This window comes from Vanessa tameamea, chromosome Z, assembly GCF_037043105.1.
Source record: "Vanessa tameamea isolate UH-Manoa-2023 chromosome Z, ilVanTame1 primary haplotype, whole genome shotgun sequence".
Classification (NCBI taxonomy): domain Eukaryota; kingdom Metazoa; phylum Arthropoda; class Insecta; order Lepidoptera; family Nymphalidae; genus Vanessa; species Vanessa tameamea.
This window is the reverse complement of record NC_087341.1, coordinates 9,009,629-9,034,956: the sequence shown is the minus strand read 5'-3', so window position 1 is coordinate 9,034,956 and position 25,328 is coordinate 9,009,629. Positions and strand designations below refer to the sequence as shown.

General features: G+C 31.4%; 1 protein-coding gene across 2 annotated transcripts in view; it reads right to left on the bottom strand.

The window, feature by feature from the left end:
- Nucleotides 1-3,215: 3,215 nt before the first annotated feature.
- LOC113404038 (dipeptidase 1-like) overlaps nt 3,216-25,328 on the bottom strand; it is a 78,380-nt gene continuing 56,267 nt past the window's right edge. For both annotated transcript variants that reach the window (XM_026644777.2, XM_064220385.1), the window contains 9 exons: nt 23,426-23,582; nt 13,549-13,681; nt 11,623-11,779; nt 10,968-11,022; nt 9,453-9,629; nt 8,985-9,069; nt 7,291-7,366; nt 6,793-6,931; nt 3,216-5,983 (listed from right to left, as the gene is read on the bottom strand). In XM_026644777.2, coding sequence (XP_026500562.2) covers nt 5,873-5,983; nt 6,793-6,931; nt 7,291-7,366; nt 8,985-9,069; nt 9,453-9,629; nt 10,968-11,022; nt 11,623-11,779; nt 13,549-13,681; nt 23,426-23,582 — 1,090 coding nt within the window. In that variant the 3' untranslated portion in view covers nt 3,216-5,872. The remainder of the gene's footprint in view (nt 5,984-6,792; nt 6,932-7,290; nt 7,367-8,984; nt 9,070-9,452; nt 9,630-10,967; nt 11,023-11,622; nt 11,780-13,548; nt 13,682-23,425; nt 23,583-25,328) is intronic.

Here is a 25,328-nt window from a genome sequence, read left to right as displayed (position 1 = left end):
GGATGAGCAAGCATGGGTAGCTGATGAATTTTTGTATATTGAAGTATATACAGACCTTTAGAATTATGAATACTGTATTAAAATATATTTTATACTTATTGCAATATATTTTCCATTTTTCAAAGTTGCCCGTTCAATTTGGATATTTATATATCCAATATAAACCATCCATGGACCAACTGTAATATACACAAAAAAAAACCCAAATGAAATTAGTCCAACCGATTATGATTTTAGTTTCAGAGAAGATATATAGATGTAAACGTATATAATGTGCCTACATTAATCAAACAAAATAAATTTATTCAATACGTCACGTACACTAGGTGGTGGCTTTGTGCTAGATCGTCTGGGCAGGTACTATCCACTCATCAGATATTCCAACGCTAAACAGCAGTACCCAGTATTGTTGTGTTCCAGCTTATAATTATAAGTGAGCCAGTGTAACTACAGGCATAAGGGACATAACATCTCAGTTCCTAAGGTTGTTGGTGCATTGGGTAAGGAATGGTTAATATTTATTTTCAGTGCCATTTGTTGCCAAATGTATAGTAAGAACATTACAGAATCACACATAAACAACGATACTTAAACTATTATAAAGATTAGGAAGGCTACAAAGCGGTTTCTTTATCACTTATCTTACGGTGAAAACGTGTCTTAAATAATTATATTTTACCATGAAAGTCGATAAACCACAAGGCAGGGCTACAACATAATTTACCTTCATTATAAAATACTATTAATACTTCAGCATAAAATATTTCATAGAGTTATAAACTGCAGTGATTAAATAAAGTTTTAGTAAAGGTTCATAATATTGTGGGTCATAAATGCGCTTAATATGTTCATGTGAAATTCCTGTTTCAGATTTCATATTCCAAGTCACTGTTCCACAATATTCGATCCGTAAATTGGGACGTGTAAATTTGTTTGACACACGAAAAAAAAACGGACGCCCGCCAGATGTGATACATCGCAATGATGGCTTTAGAAAAAATGTATGATAATAATTAAAGAAAACCATTAAATAAATCTGGAGTAAAATTTACTTTAGTGTGATAACTTGTTTCATTTTATGATCTATCTGTTACCACTTCACGCTTAAAACACGGATTTAGATGCAATTTGATAATTGGAGAAGAAGATAGTTTGAGTCTCGGAGAAGGACTTAGACCATTTTTTGATATAGAAAGTTATATAAATTCCGCGTGGTTAAAGCCGCAGGTTCAGCTGGTTCAGCAATAATATGTAGCAAAGAAGTCTGCAATATACGCACTATGCACATTGCGTAGCGGTGGAGCGAAAGTGTGATGGCATAAGAGAGCATGATGCCATTTTGTCGTCACGGGGTATAAGTAAGTAGGTCTTGCCTTTAGGGTGTGCCAATAGAAATTTCACATCAATTAATTCATAAAATAAATTCTTGGCTCCATCCCATGCATCATTTAAGTATTTATCCATATAAACTCAGATACTGTAATAATAACAATAATCACAGAAGTACCCATCAACAGCAGAGACTCTGAGACGAGGTGTTATATTTTGCTCTAGAATACACTAAGTAGACGGTCCTTTCGTGAAACTTAATACTGAAAGTTAGCAGAAATTGTCTGAAATAAGTTTGTAATCAGATGGTATAATGCATAATAACGACTCTTTTGTACCACGGCCCAAAATTAATATTTCGTCTGTTTTATTATTATAAAGATCCAGTACACGGTCTCACGATGAATGAGTTCCCATTATTTTTTTTACAAGAGCACTATTTTTCTGTTTGAGTGTACATATCTTTCGAATTACGTATAAAGAAATGTGTGAATGTATTTTCAGAAGTGTCACCTTTTTCTAATGTCCAAATCACATATCTCATTATATAGATCTGTTGCTGGAAAAAAATAAAAATTGAACGTTGACTGTGCGCGATATAAGGCAGACAAGTAGTTTCAAATTAAACTTTATAAACAAATTAGAACAACAATTTAAATGTGTATATGTATATCAACGTAAAATTGTAAGGAAATTAAATTTACAATACTTGTAGGTTAGGTTAGTTACAGTTTAACTCAAATCCCTCTATATTAAAAACAATATACACTGTTTATAAGTTTTTAAAACGTTTCTAATCTCTATTATAAATTTACGGTCCTTACAATTATTACGGGTCGTATTGTATATTAAGCGTAATAATAAATTTATGTTTACATACCTCTTGATGAATTTTATAATAATTTCAAACTCCGATAAACTAATCTTTAAGCCAATCATGTTTCAATGTAATTTCTTCTTTTTTCACCACTACTAAAACACTTACAAATTAATACATTCGCTGTTTTTATTTCTTTAAATAAAATAAACATTGTAAAATAAGATAATATAGCCTTCAAAATTTTAGAGACAATACTTTGCGACAAATGTTAAATACAATAAAAATGGCCGAATATATTTTTCTCACATTTTTTAGCGCGTGTAAGTGAGATGGATATATAAATTGTGGTGTAGTCTATTTCGAGTAGCTCGACAGTTATCATGTTTTTAACGTAAACTTGTAATGTCAAACTCATACTACCGAATAAAAATACTTCATAAACGTTTTCGAGAAGTCGATATGTTATTAACGCATGAAGTATTGAAACTCGTACTAGGGGTACAGGTGGTAAGTCATTTTTTAAGTGCTTGAGATTGGCACAGTATCCGTAATTTAGCTTAGAAGGTAGTGTTTTAAAAACGTCTTTCCAAATGTAATTTCGTAATTCACTTGTTTGCTCTTATAGTATCCTTCTTTAAAGAATAAATATTATTTTCTTTCTTATCGTTAGTTTATAATCCAGTTATTTAATTGATGTATTTAAAACTAGCTGTGCCCGCGACTTTGTGCGCGTTTGAATTTAATAAAAAAGCTTGACTTTATTATTATTTTACATATAATTCTAAAATAAAAGCAAGCCTAAGTTACTCATTACATCAGCTATCTGCCAGTGAAAGTCCCGTCAAAATCGGTTCAGCCATTCCAGAGATTAGCCGGAACAAACAGACAGACAGACAAAAATTGTAAAAAAAATGTTATTTAGGTATATGTACCGTGTATACATACATATGCATTTGGTAAAACGCGGTTATTTTAATATTACAAACAGACACTCCAATTTTATTATATGTATAGATCATTATCACACACAGGACACCAAATAAATGTTAGGTAAATAAAATAACTATTGTATACATTCAGTGTAAGTACAAGACTATTTTATTTTATTTAAGTCAAATACATGTAACAGCTGGGTGCTTGTGCAAAAAGACATTATAATAAAATACATTTCAAAACCAATTACAAAATAACAGCCAGACGCGACAATAATAATGCTAGATAATATACGTTCGAAAAGTTTTCAGTCGTAATTTCTAAGAAATAGTCGTTTTTACCCCGAAATCGTTAATTACAAGAGTCACAGCTCAATTGAGATCGAGATTAAATCTCGCTTATTCCTTTTTCATGTTTTTTTTTTATATTCATATATTAAATATTTCATCCAAATCTGCGTAGTTGAGTTTAGGGAACAATTTTATACGTTCTTAACTTTTGGTGTTTAGTTTCTGTGGTAATATCTATAATTCAGTTTTTTGGTTGGTGTATATATTAAACTATAATAATGATCAATTAATTTCACTTTTTAAGTAACAATAAAGGAATAAGCGGATTTTCCGACCGAATACGAAATGATTTATTGTCGTATAGACATATACGTTCATATCAAAATATCAATGAAGGTACGAAAATATATACGGAATGTTTCTTTGGAATCATCTGCCTTTAAAAGATTCGGTATGTAATCGAATTTTAGTAGATTAATTTTTTTATAAAGTTTTAATATATTCTTAAAGCTGTGATATTTTATACCGAATGTTTTTGAAATCGATTTGTAGTATCGAATAGTCATTGCTGGTGTAAATTCGGATTTTAATCTGACTTCAAGAAAGATCGTTATTTATTTCTTGATGAAAAAAAAAAACAATACATATATTTTTCTATTTTTGTTTAAATTTTTAATTCAACATAGTTATTTTTTTTTAAATATTATTATTTTTTCATATGAAAGTATCAATCCCGAGTAATTCTGAAATTATATACTTGTATAGATCCGGCTAAGTCGGTATTTTGAATAGTTTTGAAACTTAAGGGATTTAATCAAATTAGATAAATACAGATAGTAGTAAAGCTTACAAATATGTCTTAAAAAAAACGAGTACATGTCGACGCAATTAGACCTTAAAGAATTTCAATATACGTTCATTTTTAAAATTTTCTAAACAAGTAAAAACAATAGGCCAATTGATAATGTTTACGTCGACATAATTATAAAAAGAACTTACATATTAATATAAACATCTGTGAAGTCTCACACATACTCAGCATATAATATATAAATAAGAGTACTTATGTATCAAGTTAAAAAATATATTACTTATAACAGACAAAAAATGTTCGAAGAAGAGAAAATATTATGAATTCATACGTGTAAATGCGTAGATATTTGACGTAAGTACTTGTTTAATTTATCTATTACAGAAAACTACACAGCAATTTAATCTACTTATATAATATATGATTATTTTAAGGAGGCTTTTAAAATGAGTCAGCACTGTTTATTAAAACTATATGATGATACAGTAATGATAAGTATATTAGAAGAGAATTTAAGTTGCTCAAATCTATTTGAAACTATAGAACGACGAAATTATTTCTAAATCGTCGAATGTATTCATTAGTTTAGAAATAAGAGAGAAAAACAAGAACAAATCCAATGGCGTCCGTATTTGGCACTCAATTCCTTAAAAAAATAAGTTAATTTTTGATACTCTTAAGTATAAAAATGTTATACGTTAATATTTTTAAAAATTTATTCACTACCTACATTCTTACATCGTATCATATCATTCTTTACTAAACGTGTAAATAAAATTACATTTTAATACGATTTTTAATTTATATTCCAAAATTAAATTTTTCTTTAATACGTCATTTAATATCAATAAATTAAACATCAAATTGTCCCAATTCAATCGATGTAGTTGAATTTAAATATAACTAATTTAAATTCGTATTTTTAATTCAATTTATCATAATATTCGTGGTCACGGAGCCATTATGAGACGATGATAGAGTCAAGAAGGGCGATATGAGACACGGAAAGTTTATCAATGACAAAGTTTTCGACAGATAGTGAGACAGTGCTTTTACAACATCTACCATATGTCTACAACACTCAAACATTTATATCAGATTCTAATGGTTATATGCGGTTAAATATTGTAATAAGATCAACTATCTCATTCCTTGGCAATACTTGTTACGTTTCGCCGATTGTTCTAAAAAAACAAAATCCAAGTTTAATTCCATTTTTTGACATATTGTTATCCATACACGATGAGTTACGACTGGAATCGTGTAGTAATCGATTTCCTTTTTTCAAAACACTCGTTTGAGTATTTCAATTGACTACATTGGTTTATTGTAAAATTATGGAATGAGATAGCTGTATCGCTTCCTAAAATATCTTCACCCGAGACGTAGAGAAGTCTTCCTTGATGCCGAACTGATTCTCCCCACAATTATTTTGAAACACATATCATATGAAATACATTAATTACAGTCAATAAACATCGTTGAAATGTTGTTTTTTTTTTTGATTGCGTATCGATATTCGTTCGTACTTAACTTACGTACATCTATCAAAATAATTTTTGTATGGTTAATAAATGCGATCACGCATTAAACAATATTAATGGTTTTTGTTATGAACATCATAGTTCGAGTAATGTTCTGGTTCATTTAGATATATATATGTAAGTTAAGTATGTCTATGTAGTCATTTTAAACAACATCTTCCATGTAGAAAGCATTGCTCGTACAGTTGCCGTTATCGTTTGGAGAATCAGGGTGTTCCTCAGGTTCAATTCCATTAGTGCGCAGGTCGTCACGTACCTGTTCAGAAAATAATGTAGTTGGTATCAATCATTATTTTTATTATTAGTTTTAATCGATTAAATCTAATTAATTGTAATATCATATCGATTATATATAAATAATTGACTATTTAGAAAAATTGTCATTAAAACTGGATCTTTTCGTATTCAAAATATTATTTATCGAAATTTATTAAATAATTTTTAATATGAAAACATCGTAACGTTAAAGCGTAAGAACAAATATAAATGAATGAATAAAGTTGCTCAGACGTTGAGATTATCAAACGAAATAAATTCACCTTTACGAAACTCGTTTAATGGAGGTAGAACGCAATTAATGTATCTAAATTATGTTGAAGATATAAAGTATTTTACTTTTATATATTTATTCCATCCATTAGTTATTGAACCAAACTTGCCTAGCAGCAATAATTTACGGTTTAGTTCCGGTTTGAAGGGTAAGTGAGACTGTTTATTAACGAGATCATATAGTTGAAAGCACCACACACGGACTGATTTATACTTTATAGCCCGCATAGTTGGTCCATTAGTAAATCAATAAGCAATACATTGAATAAAAAATATATTTCCAGAGCCCTTATCTAGTAAACGACATTATTTCTAATCTATAACAGTAAAAAAGTTGGTGAATGGCTCATTCGGCTTCACCAATGGCTCGTTTAACTACAGGCACAAAGGACATAACACATTGGTTCCCAAGGTTGGTTGTGTTAATTGGTTATCAGGAGGCTCATTTGTCAGAACGTCTACCTTTTTTATATGAAAAAAAATTAGTATACTTATGTAAAAACCTATCAACGTTACCTTCTCAACTTGTCGCATTACACGCATCATATTAAGACCGGCGAGATTCTTCAGTTCCTGAACACTCCACTGTCCACTTCGCAATAGCTCGGCAAATAACTCGGGATATCTCGACACATCTTCCAATCCACGAGGCACCCTGCAAACGAAATATTTATACAACACCGAAATATATTACGAAGTTCCGTAATTTATATGTCTAAGCATCGAAAGTATATTGATTAATTCGGTCGTCTATCTTCGCTCGTATTACATTCCTCCGAACCGCTGAGTAGCTAGTAAATTGTAACTAATGTTTAGGTTCAGAAACAGCTTTTAGTTATTTTATTGTATATGTATATATATATATACATATACATACATATTTATTTATTTATATATATATATATAAATATATATAATAATTTTTTTTTTATAATAAATTACCTGCGAAAACGAACATTGCAAGTTAAATAAAAGTTTATATGTATATAACTGATTGTGACATAATGAACTAACCTGTTCACTCCATCGAAATCACCACCGACACCCACGTAGTCAGCGCCAATCATCCTCTTAATATAATGGAAATGTTCTAAAAATAAAGATTATTTTTTACAATATTTCAACCAGTATCTAATGTCATGAATAAATTGAAAAAGTTTCTATATATGACTAAAATATTTTCAGATGTTTTTTTTAATATTTATTCATTACTCCAATAGCTATTACTATTGTATTGTATATTTGTACTTTACTGTTTAATATATGATTTAAATATTTTAATAAATATGAAACTCGTTTTATTACTTGAAACAAAAACATTATACAATTATATCAAAGTAAACGTGGAATTGATATGATTAAACATAAAAGTATCTTTATATTGTTTTATGAAAGCGTATAAATGTCAGAGGTCATTTGGTTACCTCGCTTTATTAATTGACGTTGAACTTAATTCAAATTGAGCTCATATAACCGACATAATTACCTATACAACAATTTTCTTAATACATTGATAGATGATATACTTGACACCACCACAAGAAACAATGACATTTATGTATTCAATGAAAAATTAATTCAAATAGATGGAAAATTATAAACAATTCTCTGTATTGTCAATAATTCAATTTTAATAAATGAACGGCTCGCTTAGTTTGAAATAGAATATGAATTGTTTTGTTTCGCTAATTGCTAGGTAATGCTAATCTCTGGTTACGTTAGTTATAGAATATAATATTTGATAAAAGTTTTGACTAAAATACGACGAGTAGTTTGTACAGTTGTACACCGGTTTTCATGGGTACGCCACTCCGAGGTCCCGGGTTCGATTCCCGGCCGAGTCTATGTAGAAAAAGTTCATTAGTTTTCTATGTTGCCTTGGGTCTGGATTTTTGCGGTACCGTCGTTACTTCTGATTTTCCATAAAACAAGTGCTTTAGCTACTTACATTGAGATCAGAGTAATGTATGTGATGTTGTCAAATATTTCAAAAAAAAAATAATTTGGTTGTAAAGTTCTTTAGCTCTTATTGAATTTATAAAGCGTTCATTATATGGCGACAAGGGTGGTGTTTGGTATGGTCAATGTTTATTAAATACATAAAAAATAACATTTATTAATATTAAGTAATTAAAAAAATATTGTCTTATAAACCTAATTGATAAATACTTTAAAGATTTTATTTAGGTTTAAGTCAAAATGTACGTTAGGCTGTATCGCGACAAGTTAGACTACGACTGCAAAGCTGTGTTCGTACCGTTACAAAGGAAGGCAGAGGATTGGATAAGGTTAACACAATAACATGATTTGTTGACCCCTGACAACATCAAATTGTTGTTAAAAAACGTTAAAAAATGTGTACGTGCAATTAAATTTTACTAATATTTTTATAATATTTTTTTTATAATTTCATTAGAGACTACAATTTTTTTTTAAATCTAATTTTGTTATAATTTTAATAAATATCAACGAGGCTTAATAATGTAAATTTATTCGTTCTGAGGCATTTATGAGATATTATCATAAAAAATGTTATATTACTCTATATGGAAACACTATTTTTCGCGTAACTGTTTCTGATGGATAATAGATATCCGATTGCAACTGACCCGTAAACAAGAAGTATATAATATTTGGATCAGTGATTCAGGATATATCAGTGTGCATTGCTGTGCACAGTTGAACATTATTATATTTTAAAATATTACCAGCAACATCCGACAAAGTAGCGTTCGGGGAGCACTTGACAAAATCAGGGAAGAAGTTCACCATGATAAGACCGCCGTTTTCTTTCTGTACACAAACAACAGTTTTAAATATGCTATTATAACTAATATGAAACTTTTAGAGTAGGAAATGATTATACTCGTATATAAAAACAAATACTGTCATATTCCAAATGTTGAAGATTTTAAGCTATATTCCTGTACTCTACTTCTAAGGTAGTTGGTGAAAACTTATGTTGCAGAATTGCTATGACACATTCGTTATTAAAGCCCACAATGTGTTCTTTCACCACTCAGTATGAGATCAATTATAATCACAAATCAAGCACAAGAAAACTCGAAAATCGACACATGTAATACGAAAATCTCTAAACCTTCACCTTTAGGGAAGTTCAAACTTTATTTAAGTAATAAAAATATGCTTTATAATGTCGTAAGTAACGTATTTACCAGTGCTTGTAAGATATCGTCAGGAACATTCCGTTTATGGGGACACAGATTATAAACGGACGAATGGCTGAAGATAACAGGGGCCTTTGAAAGTCGGATCGCAGCACGGGTCGTGTTCTCCCCCACATGTGACAGATCAATCAACATGCCGAGACGATTCATTTCACGTACTACTTTCTGTTGACAATAACATATTCATCAATACAGGATTCAATTATAAAGTGAGTCGCTTCGCATTAATAACGCTATCATGGCAATGTCACAGAAACAGGATATGTGTATATTGATTTATTAGTTATTAGTTCGTGGTAAATGATAATGTAAAACATATGTTATGTGAGTCAGTACTTTTATTTGCTAATGATGCATTTTTAATCATTGTATAACTAAATTTGTAATTTATTTGCGGTTAATAAATATACATCGATTATAGTCGGTCGTACAAAATCTCTGTATTTAGGGCTGAATAAACAGGTAAAAGGCATACGAGGGGTTAATTTATACAATTCTAGCATTCCCTGTTTTAAACCCAAACGGGGGGAGGGGGGGGATGGCAGGGATAAATTTATAAAAATGCATTATTAGTACCTCCACACCATCTGTAGCATTCATCTTAAATTTCAAGCATAAGAGGCAAAAACATATTTTGACTTTTCAAGCCCCGTTTTACCCCCAGGGGTTGGGGTGGAGTTTCGTACAACTGAATTAACCTACCTATAGTTATTTATATCAGTTATTTATATCAGTTATAGCTTCCGAGATTTCGTGATTAATCGTGATTAATTAATAAATTAAAATTAATAAGGTATTTCGCTTTTATATATGTACATTGAAAACTATGCTACACTTTTGTAGAATATATTTTATTTTAGATTTTATTTTTGGAGGATTTCTCAAACAAGCCGAGAATAAAGTAGTAGTTAGCTTGCTGAAGAGACTCTTCTGTCTTTGTTGTAAAGACTAGATTTATACCTGAGTATCTAATGATTGTTATAAAATTTATTTTATTGATTACATTTAATAGTACGATTTAAGTTATTGTCTCGTTGGGTTTATTAAATAGTTTCTGAAGCTACATTGAGGCCAATAAGACGTTGCTGGTTTTTCCATCAGGAAATCTTGAATAGCCCAGAGCTGGAAGTTGGCTCAACCTCGTTATGCAAAACCGTCGATTATTATTTCTGAAATCTCGTCAGTGGTGTTAGATTTCCATTTCATTGATGGATGGGAGCACACCTGTGTTTGTGCACACATCTATATATTATAAAGGTCTCCTGCGTGTTATCTAGTCTCCATTGAGAATGATCGATAGGACTTCAATCGGACAGGAGGCTATTCATAATGGAAGACTCCAGTGACCAAACCTGGGATATTCTTGTTGAAATTTCAAATAAAAAGTTGAAAAAAATGTGTCAAATGCAGTGAAATATGGTTCAAAAATCGCCTTTGCAGATTCACGAACGCAGCGTAACAAATCGCTTAGCAACGTTTAAAGGAATCTAAATTAACTCTTACCTCTCCGAATTCAGTGAGTCCATTCGCAGCGGGAGGTTCGTTCGCGGAATCGGCCCTACGGAATAACAATACAAATAAATGACGCGACAAAAATCACAATGTACACGAAAAACTCCCAGTCGCCTTCATTGTTCGCCTTGCTTCAATCTGCGCATGCTATATTAATCGGCACCTACCTTTAGTATATAACGTAAGGCGTTCTACTTTACGTATATCGGTATATATATATTACACGACAAAACTATTACATATAAAAAAAAATCGCTCGAGCTTTAATGAGAATTCCTTTTTTATCAATCAGTATATGAAAATGTAATGGAAATCTGATATTAAAAAATAACAAACCGAGGTGTTTTAAATTAAATGGCAATATTTTTTGTAAGATATCTGTTTAATTTTAATGCATCATACATTGTTTTAAAATCGCGTCGGTGTTGATAAATGATAATGTTTGTGGGTTTTTATGTGGATCACATTAATTATTTAATTAATATTTATAAAAAAAAAACATTATCTACTTAATATATATTTCTAACTTAAATTATATCATATGTGTGTATTAGGTCATTAGACACATTGTAACTAATAACAATTGCTAAGCTTGCAAAATAATATCTTCACAGAAAGAAAATTGGTTTAAAACTGATGAACTAACCATGGCGTGTTGCAGGTGTGCGTCAATGTCATGTAGCGTACTCCAAGTTGATAGTAAGTCCGGAGAATCCCGAGAGAGTTAGCGATCGAATGACCGCCTTCGATGCCAATGAGCGAAGCGATCTTACGTGGCCTGGCACTGTGAGCCTCAAGAATATCTGAACCAAATAAAAATAAAAAACAATATAATAATCATTCGTAATTAAAACAAATGTATAACAATCATTGATCATGTATATGAAATTATTGCAATTAATTTTAAATTTAAAATATACTGATACCTAAGATAACTAAATACGATGTCAGAAAATGTCCTGACGTACTATAAGAAAAAAAATGTTAGGCTTGAAATATCATTACAATATTCATTCATCATTGACAGCGGGCGTTTCGATTTTAGTTGACTATAATCTTAGATTAAATTATTTATGTGTCTAGATATAGATGTTGAACTACAAAATGAACTGAAACAAGACAAATTTATTATCTTGGTGTGCGTAGCAGCTACATACGTTTGACACTCGCTACACGTCATTCAACTTTTCTAGTGTGCGTGTTCTTAATACCCAAGAGTTGGTCCCTTTTTTTGACGTGATCTTATTTTTTTACAGACAGTGACAGTTTATCTATACATATTAATATTATAATGTTAATAAACATTTAAACTTTAAAATAAAAGAAGAGATTTTATACAAAAGAGAAAGTTAAACAAATAAATAAACATCCGTTGAGATTAATGAAATAAAATAAATAAATGAAGGAACAAAAAGTTATGAAATTAAATAATTTATTTTAATTAAATAAAATATACAATATAGATACAATGAAATACATATTTGTTCTATTTGACAGCAGGAGAGAAAAGTACTGAATGTTACGCTTTTATTCTGTTCATTGAATGAGTTTTACAAATAGAAGAAACTTTAATGTCGGTTAAAGATAAATACGTTGAAAGAAACGACTTGTTTCTAATCGAATATTTTTTTATAAAAGTATTTAAATATTTTTTTTTACGTGTATTATTTTTAAGATTTATTTTATAGCAATAACTGACTTGATTATCGTATTCCACTCATCAAAGCTTTGAAGTTAATTTGGTTACAGGAGTCACTATGGAAATGCTAAAAATTACGTTAGTTTGGTTATCGCATTTTACTCATCAAACCCTTTCATTTGATACCCATATCATAGAAGTTACTATGGAAATGAGAAATCACCTTTACTAGCCTCCGCTTTATTCTTTTTAAAAGGGTAAAATTTTAGTATATTGCTTTGTTACGAGAAACAAACGCGGGAGCGAAATTTCAGCTCTCATCGATTAGATTACAGACACCGGGACCAGTGAAGCTAAATAAAGGCTTGTAACTATTATTACACAAAACGAAAATAGATGACGCGCGATCCGCTCGTCTGTACCGCAGTAATATACTTCTACATAGACATACGCAAATTACACGTATACTTTCGCAAAAATTTCGTGACGATCTTTTTCTTATATCGGCCTTGCTCTCAGTCGCCAGTATCTGAAGTGTAACGAGCGATAAGGAACTTCGGTCCAAAAAATGTAACTTCATATCGGAACAACGAAAGTTTAAATCGATTATTGTTGCTTAACCTTTATTGAAAGTCTACCCAGTTGGTTCGAATTGTTTTCGCTTTAACATTTCGACTCACTTGACTATTCTGTCAAGTGTCCTAAATTCAAAACAATTTGTTTTTTTTTTACATCTTTACACTTAATTCAATTCAACTCAACTCAACTCAGAAATAGTATATTATCATGACGTCTATAGGCGTCTGCAGCACCAGAAAGTTTTAGGAAAATATTAATATAACAAAAATATTAATGTACAACAAATAATAACGATAAAACGTGTCCGAATTTGTCGTTACAACCGAAATGAAAAGAAACAAACAAGTTCCTTACCTGTGACAGATGTTGCAAGTTGCAGATGTTGAGGGTACTTTTCAACTAGGCGTTGTATAACATCAATCTGTTCCAAAGTAAGTTGTACGGCGTCTTTGTTCTGAGTTGCGCAAGGTACAAAGGCAGACCAAAACTGTAACAAAAACAACTCGATAATCTCTTTTTCTTAAAATTAATATACTTTTAATATTTAATAATTTTTATAGTTAATGTCGCATATTACATTCTGACATATCACGATTCTGATCTGACGTCAGTTTCGAGTTTCTTTTATAAGAATACTTCTACAGATGTAAATTACAGTAACAGCCTGTAAATGTCCCACCGCTGGCCTTTAGCCCTTAGCTCCTCTCTTTAGCCTCTCACTTTTGAGGAGAAGGTTTGGAGCATAATCCGCCACGTTGCTCCAAAGTGGGTTGGTAGATTCACATATGGCAGAATTTCGAATTTCCTTACAATGTTTTCCTTCACTGCCGAACACGGGGTGAATTATAAACCAAATGAAAATTCAGTAGTTGCCTGGGCTTGAACCTGTAATCATCGGTTAAGATGCACGCATTCTAACACTGAGCCAAACTCGGCTCTAGATGTAAATATACATAGATGTAAATTATTTTTGATTAATATGAAAATTAGATTAGACATATATATATATATATATATTGATTTTGGTTACCCACACATACATAAATATAAAAAATATTATAATAATGTATGTATGTGTGTGTAACCAAAATCAGATAAAAGTATTTTGTAAAACATACACCTTAATTGATATATTATCCTTTTAAACAATTTCAGAGACAAAATAAACGTGATAAAATAAAATAACTTAAATTTTAAGTTATTATTTATCAATATAATTTAGTAGTGTTGAACGAAGTCGCTTCAGTCTGTTTTCATCATCAGAATAATGTGCTTAAAATTTTACCAAATACAATTTTAACAAAATATCTATAGAAAAGTCAGCTATATAGTATTTATCTACCTAAAATTGTTTAAAAATATGCGTTTGCTTTGGGTTATTATATATGACGAAGTAGCTTGTCGAGCTTATTTTTAAAAATCATGACCTCAGCATTGCCGTCGTCACGAATGTCAGGGTTTGGATTTATACCCATACTCGAAGGTATGAAATTAAAAACAGGAAATATTCTTCTTTGATTTATTCCAAGCTGAGGAGGTCCGATCGCTTCGACGGCTCGAACAGGCCTGTCGATAAGGGCGGACGCTCGGCCTCTTATAACAAAATTGGGTGGGGGAACTATTTACTCAATATAATATAATACAATATATATATATTCCTATTTATGGACGGTAAACTATTTCAGACTAATTAAACATCTCAGAATTCACAAAATATTATTAATTTAATATTAGTAATCAAACAGTTTTCAATAATTAAAATAAACATTTCCGGGACACGTGTTTTTCTTAAATACGTGTTTTCCCGCCGTCATATAGTTTTTGATAGAATCGCAAAAGATATTACAGTAATGATTTTCTAATCGAACCAACTACTCCAGGGGCTTCGTTTCGCTCAGTGTGCACGAGGAAATATCAACCAATATTATTATTTCATTTACCTAGCCTCGCTTAGCCCAGCTCGGCTACAAATGGGATTAGCGGAGCGAGGTTTTTGTACATAAGAAACCAGCGAGTTATGTATGCGAGGGACCGTCTGTGTTTGGAGGGAAATGTGTGGAAAATAGACATGGATCAATCCTAGATGGATTTAAAATGGAAAGTATTAAAATAAAAGATAATTTTACAAATTTGGTTTATACCCATTCACCAAAAATGCTGAAAAATCTTTGACTTAATTTAGAATGTGTAAGCCCAAATCAATATTAAAAGTAACTTTTATATATATATATATAAAAAATCATGCAATGTATTATTTTTTCAAATTTTATTTACATATGTATGAAATGTCGACAACAAGAAGGGATATGTAGGTATATGAGGGTGAGATCTGAAATTTCGCTGGCTTTAGTAAAAAGTGCTCGCCTATGAGTAGAAAGACAGACACACTCTCTATTTCGTTTCTCTCATAATACGATGGGACGGCAATCCGAATAGACGGAGAGAGTTCAGGCGCGATGGCTTTACGAGCTTTCCAAGGCACGGGTGTGTTAACATTGCACGGTTTCAAACTTTGTGCTGTTACTGAGAATTTCTTATCAGAAAAACCGACTTTTTGTATTAGCCCGACCCGTGACTTGAATACAAGATATGGAGGTTTGTAGCCTTATAAGCTAGGCATTAAATTTTTTAGAGACTGCAAGTTTGATGAATGTAGTTAGGATTGTAAACAATGAGTTTTTGTAAAAATGTCCTGGAAAAGTTTCTAAATTAGTTAAATATATGAATATACTAAAATACCAGGCTTAGACAAAATTGAAGGTGTTATAATTTCTGTTTATCCATTTATCTATTCACCCATCCTTAGATTGACATACCTATCAATTTAAAGAATTCATTTTTATCTCGTCTTAATTTATTTATTAAAAAATAAATTACAGACTACTATAAATAAAGTTTGTTTAAAGCTGGTTTAAATATGTTGTGACTAATGATTTTTGGAATTTGTTCAAAATATGTTAATATCACGATGGTTTATGATGATGATGATTTCAATACTTGATTATATTTAGCAAATATGCGATTAATAGGAGATCGATTTATAAGACAAGTTTTTGTGAAAGGGTTTGTGAAATATTTTCGATGCATACGTAATAACAACACTACGAATTTTGAAAACTAATATCGCTCTGTAAACCAAAAATATTACCAAGTCATAGGAACTCATTGGTGTAAACTATTCGTCATATATTCTTAGTTTTTGGGCCAACAGTATTGGAAAAGTTACTACGACGAAGGAGATTTATTAAAATAGTATTAACAAATAAAACACTAAGAAAGATTGTTTTGCTAGTTATGAAAAGTTGTAAGTCGTTAATTCCGGTAAACAGTTCAAATTTTTACAATTGTATTTACTTAAAGCTTATTTGTTATCGCCTAAAAAATAACATTACAGTAACAATCTGTTAATGTCTTACTTCTGGGCAAAAGCCGCCTTTGAGGAGAAGGCTTGAACCCTACTCCATCACGCTACTGTAATAGTTGATACACGTGTGGCAGAATTTCATTGAAACAGACACTTAAAGGTTTCCTCACGATGTTTTCCTTGATCGCCGAGCACGAGATGAACACACAAATTAAGCATATGAATTATCGGAATAGTGGACGAATATTGTTGGTAGGGCTTTGTGCAAGCCTGTCTGCGTAGGTACTACCCATTCGTCAGTTATTCTTAGAATAGCAATACTTAGCACTGTCGTGTTCCGGTTTAAAGGGTGAGTGAGCAAAGTAACTACTGCCATATGGGACATAACATTTTAGTTCCCAAGGTTAGTGGTGTGTTGGCTATCTTGGGAATAGTTTACATTTCTTAGAGTAGCAATGTCATCAATCAGTGGTTTGAACTCAGAATAATTGGAAAAGATTCAAATCTTGTAACGAGAAACGAAAATAATAAATTTAAATTAAAGCGTGACATGCGTTTCAAAACAATAATAAGTAGGTCCTGTTGATATAATTTTAACTAAAGAGTGGATTCATATCTAGGCAAGACCCAAGAAGTTTTAGAATGTTCAAGTTTTCACAATGCATCTCATGCGCGACGATAAAGGAATATCTCGGTTTAAAATCCGAGATATATTTATTCGCCAATCCGCAGCTAACAACTGTATAGTTATTTAGTCAGCATTGACATTTACGGAGTATTACTTATTTTTTAAGAGAAACTTTGAGACGTGAAAACATTTCAAGGTCAAATCCGAGTGTACTTTTTTTTTTAGTGCACTCTAAAGGAAGATAACGTTACAGAATATAATTGACATGCTGACCAGACAGACGTTGACCTGCCTTTGATATGAATAATCAGTTCGAATTAGTAGAATTAATAAAAAACGAAAATTTATTTCAAAAGCGTACTGTTTATTATTATAATGCTTTATGATACACAACATTCTTAGTTAAAATTTTTGGAGTGTATATGAATAGTTTTGTTGGTATTAAGATACGGCGACATACAACTGGTCATGCGAAAAATTTTGAAAATTATGGATTTTCAAAATCCATGATTTTCAAAATTTTGCCACGATCAATTAGCTATTACCCTGCGATTTATTTATTTATATTGCAAAATATGCTAGCCGATTATGAAATGTGCATTAAGAAATCGTAAATTAATTATATTATTTATATAATTCCGGCCGATGTCGAGAATTTGGTCTCCCTCGAAACTTCACGTTTATTCAAAAGGTTTTTTGAGATGAGGGTAGAGATGGAATTATTAATTATTAAAATCGTTTTAAAAATATTAATTTAACTATAGTACACCACTAAATATAATGATATTAAGCAAACAAAGCTAGTAGTTAGTTGTTTTAGTAATTATTTTATTAGAATAATATCATTAATGTTATGTAAGATTTTCAAGACATTTGGAACTGTAATCGAAGTTAAAAATCTACTTTACAAAGTAGAACAACATGCGGTTTAAACACACGCTTTTCTTATTAATGAAAGTCATTCAAAGCATTTCTGTTGCTTTTCAAAACGAGCGCTGCTCTCTTTACCGTAAATCACTTTGAAGAATTTTTGCTTTGACACAACTGTGTCACGTTTGAATATGCGTTTATCTCCCCTTCATTAATGTTTGCAAATAAGGATATAATGCTTTGTACCAACATGGATACATTAGCTTGAATTAACCAATATTAAAGCTGGTCTTTACATGTGATCGTGAAATGAATGTACTGGTCATTTGTTTTATGAGATACTGTTTTCGTTCTCGGTGGTTGTTAGGTAGCAAACTATCTTGAGGTAATCTATAATGTAAAAAATGCAGTCGGAGAATTTACGTGATTTCCTTTCAGCCATGGCTTAAAATTTAGTGATTAAAATGCTTGGTTAATATAAATATTGTGCGTGTGTTCTGATAAAAAAATTAATTCTAATATAAAGACAAACACAAAATTTTGTTTTTTTTTGTATTATTTGTATAAAAAGTTTAAGGCGCAGATGTGCCATCTGATGACACTTCCACCCATGGTCGTTGGTACTGCAAGAACTCTCTCAATCACTTCCTTAGTCGTCAGTTCATTACCAACATATCTAATATTATATTTCCTTTGCAAATACCTTCAAACCGGAAAATATGATGAATAGAATATATGATGAGTGGTACCTACCCAAACGGGTGTGAACAAAGGCCTACCAAGAGTATTCATATTTGACAGTAGAATAATTGCTGTAGTAGAATAACATAAGTACGTGGTACCTCAACAGACAAAGCTCGACTTCCGTTCAGCTCAATTTCAGCTCGACATTCAGAGTACAAGTTTTGACTTTACATAGTCTATTGACTAAAAAACATTTTTAATAATGTCATATTCTAATAACGAGGGTGTTAGGTTATATTGAGCAAAATGCTGTAAAATAATTTTGAACATGAACCGCATCGCAACGGAGTGTTAGAGAAAGTTGCTATCAAGAAATTGTTACTCTGAATAGGATGAACAAGAAACTCGAAACGAGCACTAAACTATGTACAATATGTCCTGGTCACACGAGGAAGTGTGTCTAGATAAATTTAATAAGCGTTTCATAAGCGTTCCAGAAAACAATATTTACTTGGTGGTAGGGCTTTGTGCTAGCCCGTCTGGGTAGGTGGGTAACCTACTCATCAGATATTCTATCGCTAAGCAACAGTACTCAGTCTTGTTGTGTTTCGGTTTGAATGGTGAGTGAGCCAAGGGACATAACATCTTATTTCCCAAGGTTGGTGGCGCAGTGGCGATGTAAGGAATGGTTAATATTTCTTACAGCGCCATTGTCAAAAAAAAGTTAATAGACAGATACAAATAATTGAAGACAGTAATAAAAAAAAGCGGCCTGATGCGAGTCGGACTCCCCCATGAAGAGTTCCATAGCAGCAAGTAACAAGGTTTATGATTATGAAATTCAATTTTTATTTTTATATTTGAGTTGATTGAATGAAAGGTAAATTGCGGTTTACTATTTATGACGTATTAAAACAAAAAAACTACTTACTAGATTTCAAACCAATTTTCGGTGGAAGTTTGCATGGTGGTAATGTACATCATATATTTTTTTTAGTTTTATCATTCTCTTATTTTAGAAGTCATAGGGGGGCGGGGATCACATTGGAAGTGTCTCTCGTACAAACTATTTAGTTTAGAAAAAAATGATATTAAAAACCTGTATATCATTTTTGAATCTATAAGGGTTTCGTTTTTTGCCATTTGGCTACGGAACCCTAAAAATGGAAAAGCAATATTTAAAAAGAATTTTTCAAATAAAATGTAGATATGGTAATGTTTAATGTATTCTGTGTATAATAATTTATTCTTGAGGATACTTTCAGTTATAATAGCAGAGTTATAAATAAACAGAATCAGAATGTGGAACTATTTGAATTTATAAATGAATTCGTGGCTTCTTATTCAATTTAAAGTTTACAAAATTATAAAACTCATCCGTGTACGAAGACAAAACAAATTATCGTTGCAATTACCGGAATATTTAGATATACGATTTTTCAATAAGTTCTTTAAAAAATAGTTTGAAAACATTTTTAAAATCTCAACGCTTTCGTCTTATTTCACATGCCTTCAGTGAATTCAAACTGAAATCTCCAAGCGTAAACGAATTTATTATAGAACCCAACATTAAAGGTTTGAATGAATATAAGTGGATATTCAGCCTATCAGCTCGTAAGCATCTTGAAATATTCAATATCCTATCACTTATTTCGGTTGCTAGGTAAACGATTGCATGTCGGTATTCTATCGCTAGAATATCTAACATTCTTAAATCAATTTTATTTTTGCTATTAGTTTGTTTGATAATTTTAGGTAAAAATAATATATATATATAGAATCAGAATCAGAATATCAGAATTTTTAAAGATTAATAAGCAAGAAATATTTATCGTCAGTTATAACATTTTGATTAAATTCATGATAAATAATGTTAAAGTCCATAGCACTGCTAGTGTGCGTTTCTAATTTGAAGAGAAAGTGTGACAGGAGATTATCATTAATATATAAAATCACAATCAAATTTGTCACCCATATTATGTCAGTAGTTTTGGCCACTAATAATATATTCGCTAATAATTATAATTACATTTGTGTGAAAATTAAAAACTATTATTGTTACATAAACAAAACAGCCATTAAAAATTCTCATTAAAGTTCTTTACAGGAGAACTAAGATTGTTTCTCTATTTGTGAGTTTATTCTTAAATTAGGTAAAGTCAAGTTTGTACCTATTAACCTCAATCAAGTTACCTAAAGCGTCGCCTTCTTTGATGCAGTTTAAAATAAGATGAGAGAAATTCTGGTTTGGAAGCAAAATGGAAAATATTCAGAAGGAAAATAGTGTAATACTAAAATTATGTACCGTTAAAAAGTTGTTTACTGTTGAACACTATTTTATAATAGTGTTCAATAGTGCTGTTGTTTGATAGCAGCTACATCAACACTATTGTTGAAACTTGAAAATTTAAAGAATAGCTAGCTACGTCTCTCAGCTTCGCATGGGTACAATTAGGGACATAGATAGAATGTTTATTACTGGCGTTAAAACATAAAGGGGAAAAAGAATGTTTCTATGGTAGATACCTTTTCGGGTGTACGCAGAACAATTCACCAAAGTTTCATCACAATGAGATGAATGATTAAGGAATGTATTGAGGTCAAACGTTTATTTAGGGTTATTAAAATTCCTTTTATTTAGGGAGTTTTAATATGTGTTTAATGAAAGAATGCCTTGATTATATTATATTATATTGCTTGGTATGAGGAATAAAAAATCTAACTCCGTTAGTTAATACACTAAGATTACATTTTCTGTAGCAAAACATACTAAAAAATATATTAAGGCTCTTTCAAGAATGGGTACATTATATATATTATATTAATACGTTGTTGCAATTATTTCTGTAGATATTTCGGTCATCTACAAATCATTCATCTGTTATTGTCTGGATAGCAATCGTTGGTAAGGACGAAAATTATTCCAGCAAGCGTTGACTTAATAAACGCCGAGATATATACAAAACACAGAAAACTTTATAGTCTATGTCTGAAATATTTGAAAGTAAGACTAACTGAAATGTTTCATACAATGAAATCGAAGTAGTATTTTTGCGTGATATAAAAACACATGCTTATAATACGTGAAATATTCCATTTTTCATTGAAAATTTCTGTATTTATTCTTAACCAGTGAACATATTTAAAAATACAAGAATTTTTTTAATTAAAACCGGAACGAAATATAAAATTATCTGGATTCAAGAATTGTTATTATTGGTAGGTCTGCGTATTCTTTTATTTGCGTTGTTTGTAATACAATAATAACATTATTGACGTCGTTAACTATGATTTGATGTAAATAAAATAGAAACAAAAAATAAGAATACTAAATCTCTCTCAAGACTAAAGGCTTCTGCGGCAAAAACCTTGGGAACTAAATTGTTATGTTACTTTTGCGTACAGTTACACTGATTTACGCACACTATGCCACGGTACACAACACTATAAGTATTGCTGTTTAGCGGTAGAATATATAATGCACGGGTGATTTTTTTTTGTATAATAGGTAGGCAGACTGGCTAATGGGTCAGTGGTCACCACCGCCCATAGACATTGGCGCTAGTAGAAATATTTACCATCCCTTTCTTCCCCAATGCGCCACCAACCTTGGGTACTAAGATGTTGTGTCCCTTGTGCCTATAGTTACACTGGCTAACTCACCCTTCAAACCGGAATACAACAATACCAAGTGTTACTGCTTGGCGGCAGAATATCTGATGAGTGGGTGGTATCAACCCAGACTGGTTTGCACAAATCCCTACCACCGAGTAAAGACCAATCATTACTTAAAAATCGTTACTCCTTCATATTAATGGCTATATTCCGGCCAAGCCGATCGAGTTGGGGACTTAGTACATTTTAAAAGAGGTACAAGATTAATTGATTCTTGCTGTAAAATATTGTTTGCTGATTTTAAAGCGAAATCGCTTCGCTGTCGCTTAATCTCACTGACGACGCCTATACTACGACAAGAATATTATAAATTGATTTTATGTGAAAATAGTGCGATTTTTAATGTGTACGGGTCGATCGTCTTTAAAAATAATTAGGTACTTTGGGTATAATGTTTTACAATCGTTTTTGAATATGAATTAATATTGAATAAAAATACCCTTCGAATTGTCATCTATTGAATCAATAATTTGTCCATATTTCACAACCGAATCACTAAGCCGAGATTGACCAAATCTGACCTTAATACCTGACGGCCCATCTCTAAAACGCGAATATTAAGTAAAGGTAAGTCGAAAATAACATATATTCGTAAGTGGTTCCTTACATTTTAGCAACGGTTATTAAGGAATTCGTTCTGGCAATTGCAGAATCAGATCAGCTTTGGGAAATAATGATACACTGAAAATCTAATATTCTTATAATATCAGAACCGGTTATGATTATATGTAATAATTAGCTATATACAAACATCTATTTATGTACAGCATGTTTTTTTTTTAATGTAATAGTTAGGCGGACCGGCAAATGAGCCACTTGATGTTAAGGACACCATTACCCATAGACATTGGCGGTTAAATATAATTATATATATAACATTTTAAACATGATATTTTCCAACAATATCGAATTCCTGGGCTAAATCGTGAATTAAATTAAACCCAAAATATTTTTACTAACGTTAAAAAATAGTATTATTAAATATAATTAGATAAAATAGAAGTACTTACCTGAGCTCCGACCATGCCTTCCCTGAGACGGGGCAGATCAGTGTGGGAGTATTTTGAAATGGACCAAGGGGCCACTTGCGTGAGATCGGTATCCAATTCGAATTCGTTGATCTGATTGCGCAGAAACTTGCGAATGTTCCATGGTAAATCGTTGTGCCTGTTAAAATACATTAATTTAATTCAATACAAGAATAATATGTTATGATTCCAGAAATATGGAATTTACGTCTTTTTCAAACTCGTTGCGAATGTTTTAGAAAATGTAAAATAAAAAATGAACTATAATAATGGCTTTTCACAATTATCTCACTTCCCTCTCGACAATCAGACAAATGCGTAAGTAGTTTTCGAAAAGCAGTTCCATCAAGCTATTAGACACGTCTTTAGGTAAGACAAAGTTCCTGGACTGGTTTATATGATGCAAGTAAATAAATAACAAGACTATACAAAGTCTGCAGCTGCATTCCTCACATACTAACCCATTCAAGAGTTATCTTCAGGCATTTAATGGACACATTTCAAACCCTAGAAAAATACGGAACGTTATTAACTGCTTTAAAAAAGAAGGAAGTTGTCAATTTGTATATTTGTATACTACTAGTTATCGCCCGCGGTTATCCGATCAGGTGCTAGGCAAAAAAGTAGTGCCCTATGTCCTTCCTTGGGTTTAAAACTTATTTCATACCAAATTTCATCAAATTTGGTTTAGTGGTTTGGCCGTGAAAAAGCAACAGACAGATAGAGTTACTTTCGCATTTATAATATGGATACAATATATGTTCACTTATAAAGTTTCTATTTATGAACCAATTTTGTTTATTTTTGTACTGTGTTCAGTATAACAGGTGATGCCATTTCAATTAATATTGGACAATGCATAATTTAATTTGAAGCGTTCGTTTATTTCGGTCCTTGAAGTTAATTTTTATTACTGTAATAGAAAATTTCGCCTCGCTTCAAATTTTTCTTTTACATTTTTTTTATGGCATTTGTTGGCGGACGTTCATACGGGCCACCTGATGGTAAATGGTACCACCGCCCATAGACAAAGGTGCTGTAAGAAATATTAACCATTCCTTACATCTCCTATGCGCCACCATACTTGGAACTAAGATTTTATGTCCTTGTGTCTGTGATTACACTGGCTCATTCACCCTTCTAACCGGAACACAACAATACAGAGTACTATTATTTGGCGGTAGAATATCTGATGAGTGGGTAGGTACCACCCAGACGGGCTTGCACAAAGCCCTACCACCAAGCATTCATAAAACCTTTCAAATCGATACGTTCTCCAATTACTTAAATTGTCCAAATGCACAGATTAGGTCGAGATGTTTAATAAAGATGTCATATATACGAAAGATAAACTCCACTGTGACATGTCACGTTTGGCGAACTCGTGCCAATAGGGTTATGTTAGCTTTAGCGAATTTTTAGAATACGCATAACAAGGGGAATGAATGAAATCAATCGGAGCGCTAGGAATGGTTTTTGTCTAGCCATATGGAATACCGTTTTTAGTCAACAACGAAACGCTTGCGCGTTACAAGTTCGTTTGAGTTCTCGATGGCATACAGAGTCAGGTTCTTGGCGTAAATAAAGTTACGAAAGCCGAATTAATATTTCATGACTCCGCTAGAACTCTGTGGTATTTGCAAGGAATAATATTACTTGTAATAAATAATTAGTGAGAGTAAAGTCAAACGAATGAAAATGAAAAAGAATAACTAATCAGTAAATTACGTTTTATTTAATTAAAGAACATTTTATATATATACATATATATATATATATATATAAAGGAATAGATAGAAGGGTTTGGAAAATATTTCACCACGCTGTGGGTTGGTATATACAAATGTGGCATGTATCCTTCATCACCAATGATGAGATGAATTAT